Consider the following 14,955-nt stretch of genomic DNA (forward strand, 5'->3'; position numbering starts at 1 on the left):
ACAAGGTGGTCACCCGCAACAAATTCACTTTGCATTCTATATTAGTTATGCATAGAGCTACTACAGACATTTTATAATTGAGCTGTATCCATATGCAATGTACGACTACTGATAGATCTTCTGTCGAGGGTCCCTATGAGCGTGATGCACCCGACCACACTCTCGACTTTCAATTTGATTTAACGTGAAAGGTTAAGCGTGGTACAATTAAGTCAATTTGAACTATCTGGACAGATATCTAGACTTACGCTGGATGCTCCGATTGTGCCATCAGTGTCCCCATTCGACGTATTTTGTAAAATTGCTTCCAAAGGTGTTTGTTCATGAATGAACATACACGACTGCACGACGAGGGGGTTACATGATTTCACTTCTGTTAACCAGCTCTCGGGGGTCCCCATGATCAATCTCCTCTCCCAGTGATTATGATATCGTTGATCCGACGGACATGTTTCGGGATTGCAGATCAACTTGGCCTCTCCTGTAGCTCCTAAATCTTTGGATAGCGGCGTCCGCATAATCGATCCCATACATTCTTCACATTTTCATATTGTGGTGGATAAATAAGCACAAATTGACCAGACCATCCATCTCACACTTCCCCTACTATCAACTATCCTCTCAATACCGCCTCCGTGGTCTAGTGATAGGGTGTCCGCTAGGAGAGAGGAAGGTCTGGGGTTCGATCCCTGGCTTCGTCATACCATGAAGAAGTTAAGGATGGTACTGGTTGTTACCCTGTCTGGCATTCGGCATTAAGTGGCTAAAACAAGGACTGGTTGGAGTCAGTGTGGGGTATAAAATGGAAGCTGTCGCCATGTCCATTGTGCATGCCACGCGTGCCAAGTTGTTGGAAGAGGCCATATTCGTGTGGCCTTGGCTGTAATGGATCTCTTGTCACACTGTCTGGGTTCCCTCACTACTTGTGTTCAGCACGTCTCCAGAGTTCCTTTCGTAGCCAAGGGTTATTCTCGACAGTGGCGAGTACTATTACTTTGGTGCATCGCACATCTAGTAAGCTTTGTCCGACCACAAGTGGGAGGCGTTTGAAAGTTATTGCTCAGCTAGGGATCTTTCTCTCCCACTACTACGTTACCTCGAATATTGCTGACTTCCTTCAACATCTCCGCTCACAATGAATACTTGTGCCTTTTGCTAGTTTGAAGTTTCTGAATTTTTTAATTTTTGCCGTTTCCATGGAAACATTAGGAAACTTAAACTTTTAGGGTGGGTGTTTTGTACGGCCTATATCTTTTTAACTATGCACCCTAGCTTCACCAAACTTTCTACACACATTAACCACAATGAGTACTTGTGCCTTTTGCTAGTTTGAAGATTCTTAATTTTTTTATTTTTGCCATTTCCATAGAATCATGGTGAAAAAAAAATTTTGGGTAGAGTTTTTGTACGATCCATGTTTACAATATTATGTATCCTAGCTTCAGCAAACTTGCTACATTAACCACTATGATTATTTTTTATCTTTTATAAGATTCTGAAAGCTTTCTCTTTTGGTGTTTTCATGGAAACATGTCGGTTGACATGGTTGAGTCGGGTTCCAGCGTCTTCAACAAGGTAAGTATTCTTGGACTTTATTGCCAAGATTCAGTTCCCAGGACAATTGGATTGTCCATTCACCCTCCACCCCTCTCAGGGATATTGGAAGCTGATGACAAGGAAAACCTCTCACTTTGCCCAGTCCGAGCCTTGACAGTCTACTTGAAGGCATCTCAGGCCTCCTGTACTCTCGCAAGCATCTTTCATCCCCCTTATCGACTGCTGCACCTTCAGAGATTGAACCACAATCTACTTTGGCTGCATTCTATCATCACAGGGCCTATACCTTTGAGGGAATACCACCCCAGTTGATTACAATCTTCATGAGACAAGGGCAGTGGCTTCCACCTTGGTGTTGCTTAGTAATTGCACACTCTCAGCGGTCATGGAGGGATGTTTCTGGCTTATACGGTCTTTGCCTCCCACAGCTTTCGCGGCGTCCAAAGTCTTCATCACTTTGGTCCTCTTGTCTTGGTCCAACACCTCTCAGCAGCCAGACAGCGCAGATGAGGATGCCCAGTAGTCTACAAGTTCTGCGTCTGGTATACTGTAGGTATCCTCCCATTAGTTAGACAGCTTATAACAACACTTTAAATGGTTGAGTGCACACTAATCCTTATGCTTGTTACCTCAGACTTTAAAATGGAATAGTCCAGATAAGATCTGACAAAGCAAAGCAGCTTTAAATAGATACTTTAATATTATACTTAACATTTAATGACACTTTACATTTGATAAATTTTATACAGTTTGTAACAACACTTTGTGACAGTTTTTAGTAATGTTCACTTTACATTTATAACTTTTACAGTTTATTTATCCCAGACGAAGCAAGTGTCCACAAGCATCTAAATACTCAATAGCAGACTTGTCACCCTGCTGCAACTGATCTTTGAGGCGTACCAGTCGGTTCTCTGTCTCTCTGTAGATTCTCTTGCGGCAGCGTGGTGCCGCACCAAAGTTCAGTTGCATCACCTTAGTCCTTTCACTCAACTCGACTTTCTGGATGACTTCAATGAATCTGAAGATGTTAGGGTGAACTTGTGGCAGATGCCTGAAAAAGAGCAAAGGAACAGTTACACATATGTTACATGAAATATTGATTATGATTTCATTAACTTGCAACGGTTAAGATCGAAACAAGTTATGTGGGACATAAAAAAAAGAAGTTAATTCTAACCAAGTCAAAAAATACGGGATGATATTTACCAGTAAAGTGTGCTTTTCACGCTCTGAAATGATGGCATCTCTGGGATGTTGGCTTCATCTACTTGAGTGACTTGCTCCTCGTACAATGCCTGCATCTGTGTGGTTTCTTCTCGCGCTCTTTTACGAAGATTACTGACAAAGTTCACTCTGGATCCATCTTCAGGCGTATGGTTATGTTCCGAGTGATTGAGAAGAAAGTCACCGACACTCGTACGTTTCCCATTGCACGTCTTGACGACACATCGCTACTTTCCTTAAACCAGCCATAACGATACTGATAATGATACGTACCCCAAGATCATTTTCATTTGTTTGATAAGTAGATAATCTAAACTCAACTCCTTCAACTGATCATACAGTAAGACAATTATGCTACTCGATAGTTTACATAGTTAATCTCATGCCTATTGAATCTGTGCTATAGTTAAGGTAATTTAGGTTAATTAAACGAAATTGTAACATATATACTCCCTAAACTGTGAGTGCCCTATCCCTACTCATTACTTTAATCTAATTAGGACTGATCCATTACACCTGTAGGTATATTTCCTCTTTGCCTAAATAAAAATGTCTAACTAATGGGACATCTAACTAATGGGATATAACCATGCTGTATATACTGCAATAATTGTCTTTATCGCTAATGTTTAATCAGGTTTCCCAGACAAGTTCCCAGAGGCAGGGTATATGTGCTTGACTGTTGGGACTTCGGTCTTCGTCAATAGAAGGGGCCATTTGTTTAAATGGTGTCCCAATCTTCTACCTGTTCACCTCTGTCTTGTGCATGTGATGTCTCAGTAGTTGATTGAAGACCTGTGTGAAAAAAGGGTTGTGTCGATCGTTTCCACTTCTCGTTCTTACCTTATTCAATCTCTACGTGAACTTGATTGGTTTGCCAAAACAAAAAAAGAGATGCCAAGCTGGTCTGCCTTGTGTGAGGTCTGTCTTGTAGAACTTACTTGGGGGGGGACGGGGTGTTTGTAACAGAACGCCTCCTCTTATCCGGGGTGAGGTTAAAGTCGAAGTGGTGACTGGGTTGGTTTCGCCTGGCTCATAGTTACATGGTTGTCCTTTGGAACGGCGTCCTGTGTGAAACCACGGCACATACACTTGATAGCCTGATGTCATGCTGTATCTCTCTTGGTAGAGGGTTTTTGAAGCAACCCTTACACGAGTTTTATCACCAGTCCTTGTAAAATCCTTTGAATTTTCGTGATGAGTGTTCCTTGTGTACGTCTCACGGCTGAGGTCCCTTCAGGCTATTGTATCTGCGGCCCACCATCCAACCGTGGGATAAATGCATAGTCTGAGATAGGATAAGTTCAAAAATTGGTTAGTGTATATTTATTTAATTATCCTATCTTGCAAGCTTATGCCCACCCAACCATCCCCGCAGCAGTGACACCAGCCTGTACGCTCTAGATTGAGAATGAGGGTGCTGGATATTTCATGTGATCAGATTGTAGGGGTCATGTCGCAGTTGTGTGTGACCCATGATCACGGTGATAAATTGGTGATGTATGGAATGTTCTAGGACATTTCCACACCAGGATCGTACAATAAGAGAAATGCATAGTTTGAGATAGGATATGTATACAAATATACATTTTTTTTAGAAAATTAAGAATATTTAGGTAATGTGATAAACCTAAATTTCATATGCATTAACAGTAGGATTAGACCTTTCAAATGGTGTATGACATGTACTTGCAAAGATGTTTCACAAGCTGATAATTTCCTGATAATTGTAGGCTTCATCTATCACAACCACCACCGAATCAGTGGCAGTTAAAGCTTCTGGTTGGCTGGTTGTGTTTTGTAATTTATATTGCAAGAGTATGTCTCCCTGCTTCAGCTAAGATGTTTTGGCCTACAGTTTTTCCACTGGACCTACAGTTTTTTAAATATGCTGGCAGTAAAGGCTCTCAGTTTACTCTGCTGAGTTTCAGACACTGCTTGATTTTTTTTATTTTGACGTCTTCAGTATAGTGTCGTACAGTTAACATGAATGTCTTGTTGAACACTATGATTACCCTCTAGACCGCCTCCGTTGTCTAGTGGTAGAGCTTCCATCCGGAGAGCGGAAGGTCCGAGGTTTCGATCCCCAGCCGCGTCATACCAAAAGACATTAAAAGATGGTACTTGTTGTAACTCTGTCTGGCGCTCTGCATTAAGGGGCTAAAACAAGGACTGGTCGGCTTGCAGTCAGTATACTGTGTCTGAGTGGGGTATTCATGTTAAACTGCGGCATGGTATCTCAGTGTGCCAGCACTATAAATCGGCATCAGTCCAGACTAGTTTAAGCAGCCACACACACAGGTGCATGCACGTCACTATATAAGTGCAATAATCTTGGAGGCCACGTTAAGCCCCATTTCATCTCACCTCATTACCCTCCTCAAAAATGGATACGGACATGATATAATTTCAGCTGACTTTACAAGGAAATCCAACCATTTCGATTGCACAGCTGGGACCACGGCGGTTTGAGTGACCGACTGTTCGTCAAATATTCAAAGTGTTGTGCTAATTGACTTATTAATGTGATGTGGGTAATAAATAAAATACTACTCTCATTCTTGTTAGATACTATTTTTATGAAACTCGTTTTGTATGATGGTATCTAACGAGAATGAGTGTAGTATTCTCTAATATACATCACACATGAAGTAGGTGGAGATGTGATATATCAGTATACATCACACTTGTAATGGCTGGAGATGTGATATATCAGTATACATCACATATGTAATGGCTAGAGATGTGATAAATCAGTATACATTACACTTGTAATGGCTAGAGATGTGATAAATCTGTATACATTACACTTGTAATGGCTAGAGATGTGATATATCAGTATGCATCACACTTGTAATGGCTGGAGATGTGATATGTCTGTATACATCACACATGTAATGGCTAGAGATGTGATAAATCTGTATACATTACACTTGTAATGGCTAGAGATGTGATATATCAGTATATATCACACTTTTAATGGCTGGAGATGTGATATATCAGTATACATCACACTTGTAATGGCTAGAGATGTGATATGTCTGTATACATCACACATGTAATGGCTAGAGATGTGATAAATCTGTATACATTACACTTGCAATGGCTAGAGATGTGATATATCAGTATACATCACGCTTTTAATGGCTGGAGATGTGATATATCAGTATACATCACACTTGTAATGGCTAGAAATGTGATATGTCTATATACATCACACATGTAATGGCTAGAGATGTGATATATCAGTTATGGCTAGAGATGTGATATATCAGTAATGGCTAGAGATGTGATATATCAGTATTCATCACACTTGTAATGGCTGGAGATGTGATATATCAGAAATGGCTAGAGATGTGATAAGTCAGTATACATCACGCTTATAATGGCTAGAGATGTGATATATCAGAAATGGCTAGAGATGTGATAAATCTGTATACATCACACTTGTAATGGCTAGAGATGTGATATATCTGTATACATCACGCTTGTAATGGCTAGAGATGTGATATATCAGTAATGGCTAGAGATGTGATATATCAGTATACATCACACTTGTAATGGCTGGAGATGTGATATTTCAGAAATGGCTAGAGATGTGATAAGTCAGTATACATCACGCTTATAATGGCTAGAGATGTGATATATCAGAAATGGCTAGAGATGTGATAAATCTGTATACATCACACTTGTAATGGCTAGAGATGTGATATATCTGTATACATCACACTTGTAATGGCTAGAGATGTGATATATCAGTATACATCACACTTGTAATGGCTAGAGATGTGATATATCTGTATACATCACACTTGTAATAGCTAGAGATGTGATATATCAGTAATGGCTAGAGATGTGATTTATCAGCATACATCACACTTGTAATGGCTAGAGATTTGATTTATTAGTATAAATCACACATGTAATGGCTAGAGATGTGATATATAGAGATGTTGTTATATCTCAGATATATTTATGCTTCTGTCCATGACCAGGAAGCCAACAAGATGGTCCAGGAGGCCAACGTGAAGAGGATGCACACTGAGAAGCTGCTAGCCGAGTCAAATCAAAAGGTTTGTGTGGAACAAGGAATGTAACATATTACCAATCAGAAGACTATCTCAAGTGAATCCCTCTAGAGTTCACATCAGGGAGTTTATTAAGAAATGTTGTATGAGGCCATTATGGAAAATCTGAGATCTAGGTTGGAAGTGTTGTGTTTTTGATTGAAGTACGGCAGTGCTGTGTTTAAGATTAAAGTCAGGCAGTTTTTAGTTATTGATGGAAGTATGGCAGTGTCGTGTCCAAGATTGAAGTAAGGCAGCATTGTATTTAAGATTGAAGTATATGGCAGTGTCGTGTTCAAGATTGAAGTAAGGCAGCATTGTATTTAAGATTGAAGTATGGCAGTGTTGTATTTAAGATTGAAGTATGGCAGTGTTGTATTTAAGATTGCAGTAAGGCAGCATTGTATTTAAGATTGCAGTAAGGCAGCATTGTATTTAAGATTGAAGTATGGCAATGTTGAGTTTTTAAATGAAGTATGGCAGTGTTGTGTTTAATATTGAAGTACAGCAGTGTTGAGTTTTTGATTGAAGTATGGCAGTGTTGTGTTAAATATTGAAGTATGGCACCGTTGTATTTAAGATTGAAGTATGGCAATGTTGAGTTTTTGAATGAAGTATGGCAGTGTTGTGTTTAATATTGAAGTACAGCAGTGTTGAGTTTTTGATTGAAGTATGGCAGTGTTGTGTTTAATATTGAAGTATGGCATCGTTGTATTTAAGATTAATGTACGGCAGTGTAGTGTTTAATATTGAAGTACAGCAGTGTTGAGTTTTTGATGGAAGTATGGCAGTGTTGTGTTTAATATTGAAGTATGGCAGCAGGGGTCCGGAAACATGTCCGATTGGGTATCTCAAATGTCCGGTTTAAAATATTGCTTACTCGACATTAAAATTTTTCTGTCCGGACATTTTAAAAAATATTGTCCGGACATACTTAAATTTTGACTGGACATTATCAACAGTTAGGACTGAGCAGTTTCTGTCTTCAGTTGTAACACAATGAAGATTATCTACACTGACAAGCTTTGTTTGTTTTGATTGCTGTAAATACATCGTACCTACATGATAGTCCAAGCTGTCAGTCACTGTAATAGGCAATAAACTGAGTTGACACTGATTGGAAACACTGAGTCGAGGATTAATAACTGACAACATCTTGTTAATTTGAGTGAAAGGTGTTTACAACTGTATAATTACATTGCATCATAGATGTACCTAAAAACACAATAACCTACCAAATCAAAATCACATAAACAAACAAACATCCACCATACCCAGCTCCCTTAGTTCTACTCCCCAACCCCATCGGCATCTATTCCAAATCTCAAAATTCCCAAATTCTATATAAGCAACCCCTAAAGCCCTCTCTTGGGTTGCACACACCACTTTCGCCCCTTTCGGAAACACATTAAATGGCCTGGTCGGGCCCGTGTGCGAAGTACGCATCAGTCGGAAAGCGCACGTTAAATCTCCAAAGTAAGTAAGTTAGTAAGTAAGTAAGTAAGATGTACCTCATTATCCTCACAATGCTAGGATACGTAAGCTCAGAGAGGAAGCGAAAGCGTGACGACAGCCAGTCGACCGGATCTGCCAAACCCTCAAAGTCTGGACGATCATTTTGTCAACCTTGGTTGACATACAATAAGGATTTGCAGATTTTATTGTTTTCAGTAGCTAGTTGTATATTGAATCTTGATTGACCGCCATTTTGTTTTCTGTGACGATCAATATAATTTTTTTATGGTCAATAAGTAAGTACAGATGAAAAAAGTATTCAAATAACTATTGCTATCAACGATATTTTAGTATTTGTGATTATATTATCTGTCTTGTTTTTTAAAAAATGTTTAGTTTAAAAAAAAATCTTTTCCCTTGTGGTCATGTGATAACCAAATATGGGATATAGTCTCGATCCAAATGTTACAACGCATACACTTGAGCAGATACAACTCATGAATATTAATCATGTTAATTAGACTGTTCACTACATTAACAGATCGTTATTATAACAGAAATAAACGTATGTTTTCCATGGAATTCTAAAATGATGTTATTTGTTATTAATTGTCCCGTGAATTATACAATTTAAATTTAAACAATTCATAATTCATCATATTATGAATAAGTAGCAACTTGTAATGTGTGTGTAAAGTTGTACTAAAATACGCTACCCTGGTATTTGAAGGGGGCGTGGCCTAAATGCAAATACCGATTGGGATTTTAAATTTTCCGGACCTCAGTATGGCAGTGTTGAGTTTTTGATTGAAGTATAGCAGTGTTGTATTTAAGATTGAAGTATGGCAGTGCTGTGTTTAATATTGAAGAATGGCAGTGTTGTTTTTAAGATTGAAGTATGGTGGTGCTGTGTTTAATATTGAAGTATGGCAGTGTTGTGTTTTTGATGGAAGTATGTCAGTGTTGTATTTAATATTGAAGTATGGCAGTGTTGTGTTTAATGTTGAAGTATGGCAGTGTTGTGTTTAATGTTGTAGTATGGCTATGTTGTGTTTAATGTTAAAGTTTGGCAGTTTTGAGTTTTTGATGGAAGTAAGGCAGTGTTGAGTTTTTGATGAAAGTAAGGCAGTGTCGTGTGTTTGATTGAACTATGGCAGTGTTGTGTTTAAGATTGATGTATGGCAGTGTTGTGTTTAAGATTAAAATATGGCAGTGTTGTGTTTAAGATTGAAGTACTGCAGGCTGAAGTAGTGGCCTTGAAACAACTGGTTCTGACATCGACGCCCAGCTCCCCCAACAAACACCTGCATCCCCAGATTGCGGAGGCCAAGGAGAAGAAGGTCAGCAAGCCATTCTGGAAGACACACAGACGGTCCACCAGTCACCATGAGTTTACCAAGGAGTCTCGACAGGCCGCGGAGGCACAGCAGAACCACGGCGCCATACACTGTAAAGATGTGAGTCTAATGGATACCATGTAAACAGCAAACAATAGTTTTCACTGTTGATAATTCAAAGACTTCTCCCTCTAGAGGGTGTAATTACTCCTGATGGAATTGAGGTAGCATTCTTTGAATTATTAACAATGATAACTATTGTTTGATAATTCTTATGAATACTCTACCTCTTTTACATCGTAGCCAGAAACACAGAGGGAATAGGTGTGCTCTGGCTTCTAGCAATCCCTGGATAGTCTGCTGCACTTACAGGGAAACCAAGCCCAAATACCTAGCTCAATCAGTTGGATGTTCTCTCCTAAATCCAGCTTCTAAGGTGTGCCTAGGTGTTGCCCTTAAATAAGCTTCTCTATCCCTTTGGACCAATATAGGGACCGAAATCACCTCAATAGGTCCGAAAGTGGAATCATGCCAAGAACCTTAGCACATACTTGATGTACTTCCATGGAACTACTGTTATATTTATGTCCTTACAGCCTAGCCATCTGATGTCTTCTTTCCTCACAAGGCCTAGATCTCTCTGATCCCTCCAGTTTGAGCCTCTATGACGTTATTTCTGGCTTGATGACGTCAATTAATGTTTCTACGACATCACTTCCAATAAGATGTCACTTTCAGTGCTAATGATGTCACCTCCATCCTGGCATGATTCACGTGACATTGCATAGTGATTTCCTGCCTATAACCACTGTCCTGTCTAAACCCAGTTTATAGTGTGCTGACAGGCAAAATTAAAGATTTATGGCTAAGGTGAAATAGAGGGAGTGTATTTGCAAAAATTATATAGGTTGTGACTGATAGATCCAATAATATTCAGGTTAAAGTGGTTAAAGCGTTCATGCGTCATGCTGAAGACCTGGGTTTGATTCCCAACTTGGGCACAACGTGTGAGGCCAATTTCTGGTGTCCCCCGCTGCGATATTGCTGGATTATTGCTAAAAGCAGCATAAAACCATACTCACTCACTATCTCCAATGTATTCCCTGTAGGATATGTATACTCAGAGATAGTACTTTGTATCTATGTTGGTTAGGCGAAGATACAGTGTGTGCGTGCTCATGTGTGTATCTGTGTGTGGCTGCTTGTACTAGTCCAGATTATGCCGCCTTTTATGGTGCTAGCCCACTGAGATACAGTATCATGCCTCAGTTAAACATGGATACCCAGCTCACACACAATATACAGACTCCGAGCTGTTTTATCCCCTTAATGCCGAACGCAAAGCAGGGTAACATGTACCATCTTGTCAAGTGAAATGAGCTTCAAATATTGTACCCATGTCGGGAATTGAACCCGGGTCCGGGTCGAGAAGAGCGAACGCTTTAACCGCTAGGTTACCCGACCTCCTCGGGCTAATATGAAGTAATTTGATTTGTATGTTTCAGTTTGACACAGCGTGTTATGACCAGTTCCTGGGCTGGCGACAGGATCCGGTGATGGAGTGCACGAGCCCCTTCCTGGCCAGGATGATGATGGAGGACATCATTCCCTGCCTCAACTTCTCCAACAAGAAGGTTGGTGGATTGTAGGATTGTAGGGGTCTCTTTGTATTACTTTGAAGGAGCACTGTCTCCAGGAACACCGTGTTAGATCCTTGTTCTTCCATCAGAAGCAGGGTCTCCTTGTGAGATCCTTGAACTTTCGACTGCCTCCGTGGTCTAGTGGTAGAGCGTCCGCCCGGAGAGAGGAAGGTCCGAGGTTTTGATCCCCAGCCGCGTCATACCAAAAGACATTAAAAGATGGTACTTGTTGTAACTCTGTCTGGCGCTCCGCATTAAGGGGCTAAAACAAGGACTGGTCGGCTTGCAGTCAGTATACTGTGTCTGAGTGGGGTATTCATGTTAAACTGCAGCATGGTATCTCAGTGTGCCATCACTATAAATCGACATCAGTCCAGACTAGTACAAGCAGCCACACAAACACACACATACATGCACGTCGCTATATAAGTGCAATAATCTTGGAGGCCACGTTAAACCCCATTTCACCTCACCTCACCTCACCTCGTTAGATCTTTGTCCTTCCATAATGGAACGGGGTCTTCTTGTTAGATCTTTGTCCTTCCATAATGGAAGAGGGTGTCTTTGTTAGATCTTAGAACTTCTTTCAGGAACATGATCTCCTTGTAAGATCTTTGTCCTTCCATAATGGAACAGAGTGTCTTTACTAGATCTTTGTCCTTCCATAAAGAAACAGGGTCTCCTTGTTAGATCGTTGTCCTCCCATAATGAAACAGAGCAGGGTGTCTTTGTTAGATGTTTGTCCTTCCATAGTTCAACAGGGTGGCTTTTTTTAGATCTTTGTTCTTCCATAAAGGAGCAGGGTGTCTTTGTTAGATCTTTGAATTTCCTCCAGGAATAGGGTCTCCTTGTTACATCTTTGTCCTTCCAAAATAGAACAGGGTCTCCTTGTTAGATCTTTGTCCTTCCATAATGGAACAGGATCCCCTTGTTAGATGTTTGTCCTTCCACAATGAAACAGGGTCTACTTGTTCGATCCTAGTCTTTCCATCAGGAAGAGCTTGACCTTGTTAGATCTTTGTTCTTCCATAATGGAACAGGTTGTCTTTGTTAGATCTTTGTCCTTCCATAGTTGAGCAGGGTGTCTTTGTTAGATCTTTAAACCTCCTTTAGGAATAGGGTCTCCTTGTAAGATCTTTGTTCTTCCATAATGGAACAGGGTGCCTTTGTTAGATCTTTGTTCTTCCATAAAGGATCAGGTTGTCTTTGTTAGATCTTTGTCCTTCCATAATGGAACAGGATCCCCTTGAAAGATCTTTGTCCTTCCACAATGAAACAGGGTCTCCTTGTTACATCCTAGTCTTTCCACCAGGAGCAGCTTGGCCTTGTTAGATTGCCGTCCTTCCATGATGGAACAGGTTGTCTTTGTTAGATTTTAAATTCCCTTCAGGAACAGGGTCTCCTTGTTATATCTTTATCTTTCCATAATGGAACAGGATCCCCTTGTTAGATCTTTATCTTTCCATAATGGAACAGGGTCTCCTTGTTAGATCCTAGTCTTTCCATCAGGAGGAGCTTGACCTTGTTAGATCTTTGTCCTCACATAATGGAACAGGTTGTCTTTGTTAGATCTTTGTCCTTCCATAGTTGAGCAGGGTGTCTTTGTTAGATCTTTGAACTTCCCTTAGGAATAGCTTCTCCTTGTAAGATCTTTGTTCTTCCATAATGGAACAGGGTGCCTTTGTTAGATCTTTGTTCTTCCATAAAGGATCAGGTTGTCTTTGTTAGATCTTTGTCCTTCCATAATGGAACATGATCCCCTTGAAAGATATTTATCTTTCCATAATGGAACAGGGTCTCCTTGTTAGATCCTAGTCTTTCCATCAGGAAGAGCTTGACCTTGTTACATCTTTGTCCTTACATAATGGAACAGGTTGTCTTTGTTAGATCTTTGAACTTCCCTTAGATATAGCTTCTCCTTGTAAGATCTTTGTTCTTCCATAATGGAACAGGGTGCCTTTGTTAGATCCTAGTCTCTCCATCAGGAAGAGCTTGACCTTGTTAGATTGCCGTCCTTCCATAATGGAACAGGTTGTCTTTGTTAGATCGTTGTCCTTCCATAATGAAACAGTGTCTCCTTGTTAGATCCTTGTCCTTACATAATGGAACAGAGTCTCCTTGTTAGATCTTTGTCCTTTCATAATGGAACAGGGTCTCTGTGTTAGATCTTTGTCCTTCCAAAATGGAACAGGGTGTCCTTGTTAGATCTTTGTTCTTCCTTAAAGAAACATGGTCTCTTTGGTAGATCTTTGTGCTCCCATAATGAAACAGGGTATCCTTGTTAGATCCTTGTCGTTCCATAAGGAGTAGCTTGACCTTGTCAGATTCTTGTCCTTCCATAATGGAACAGGGTCTCATTGTTCTATCTTTCCCTCTCATAATGGAAAAGGATCTCCTTGTTAAATCTTTGTCCTTCCATATTGGAACAGGGTCTCCTCCTTGTTAGATCTTTGTCCTTCCAAAATGGAACAGGGTGTCTTTGTTAGATCGTTGTCCTCCGATAATGGAACAGGGTCTCCTTGTTAGATCCTTGTTCTTCCATAAGGAGCAGCTTGACCTTGTTAGATTGTTGTCCTTCCATTATGGAACAGGTTGTCTTTGTTAGATCTTTGTCCTTCCATAATGGAACAGGGTTGCCTTGTTCTATCTTTCCCTCTCATAATGGTACAGGGTCTCCTTGTTAGATTTTTGTTCTTCCATAATGGAACAGATTGACCTTGTTAGATCTTTGTTCTTCCTTAAAGAAACATGGTCTCTTTGGTAGATCTTTGTCCACCCATAATGAAACAGGGTATCCTTGTTTGATCCTTGTCGTTCCATAAGGAGCAGCTTGACCTTGTCAGATTCTTGTCCTTCCATAATGGAACAGGGTGTCTTTGTTAGATCTTTGAACTTCCTTCAGGACCTAGGTCTCCTAGTTAGATCTTTGTCCTTCTATAATGGAACAGGGTCTCCTTGTTCTATCTTTCCCTCTCATAATGGAACAGGATGTCCTTGTAAGATATTTATCCTTTCATAATGGAACAGGGTGTCCTTGTTAGATCTTTGAATTTCCTTCAGGACCAAGGTCTCCTTGTTAGATCTTTGTCCTTCCAAAATGGAACAGGGTCTCCTTGTTCTATTTTTCCGTCTCATTATGGAACAGGATCTCCTTGTTAGATCTTTTTCCTTCCATATTGGAACAGGGTCTCCTTGATCTATCTTTCCCTCTCATAATGGAACAGGGTGTCTTTGTTAGATCTTTGAACTGCCGACGACGTTACCGAAACGAGAATGTGCAACGGGAGGTAGGGACCTGCCCCGACAGCCGTCCCGCAAGAGAGATTCGGACAGGAAAGGTCACCAGGTCTCCTTTTCCAAGTATCCCAGACGCCATCGCTGTGGTTAGAGTCTTCCCCGGTGACACTACCTTTAGACGAGCTACCGGTAGGGGGGAGACTTCATCAATATGCCCACAAGTTGGCTTTCCTCAACGACCCTTCTGTCCAGAACATTTTGACAACAGGCTACTCCCCACGCCTGAGATCAACGCCACCACTGACTTCATCCCCGACATTCCACACTCCACCGACTCGACTGACAGAGGCCATCGATTTGTTGGTGGAAAAGGCAGCCGTACTTCACCTAGGGACATAGGCACCATCGTCGGGGTACTAACCGCCCATCTTTCTA

General features: G+C 40.6%; 1 protein-coding gene across 2 annotated transcripts in view; it reads left to right on the plus strand.

The window, feature by feature from the left end:
• LOC139473855 (guanine nucleotide exchange factor for Rab-3A-like) overlaps positions 1–14,955 on the plus strand; it is a 50,413-nt gene that overhangs the window by 18,770 nt on the left and 16,688 nt on the right. For both annotated transcript variants that reach the window (XR_011653969.1, XM_071256627.1), the window contains exons 5-7: positions 6,780–6,857; positions 9,533–9,763; positions 11,149–11,277. Coding sequence is in view for 1 of the 2 variants with exons in the window: in XM_071256627.1 (XP_071112728.1) it covers positions 6,780–6,857; positions 9,533–9,763; positions 11,149–11,277 (438 nt within the window). In the remaining variant the exon portion in view is untranslated. The remainder of the gene's footprint in view (positions 1–6,779; positions 6,858–9,532; positions 9,764–11,148; positions 11,278–14,955) is intronic.

This window comes from Haliotis cracherodii, unplaced genomic scaffold (genome assembly GCF_022045235.1).
Source record: "Haliotis cracherodii isolate W230 unplaced genomic scaffold, xgHalCrac1.p SCAF_3, whole genome shotgun sequence".
NCBI lineage: Eukaryota > Metazoa > Mollusca > Gastropoda > Lepetellida > Haliotidae > Haliotis > Haliotis cracherodii.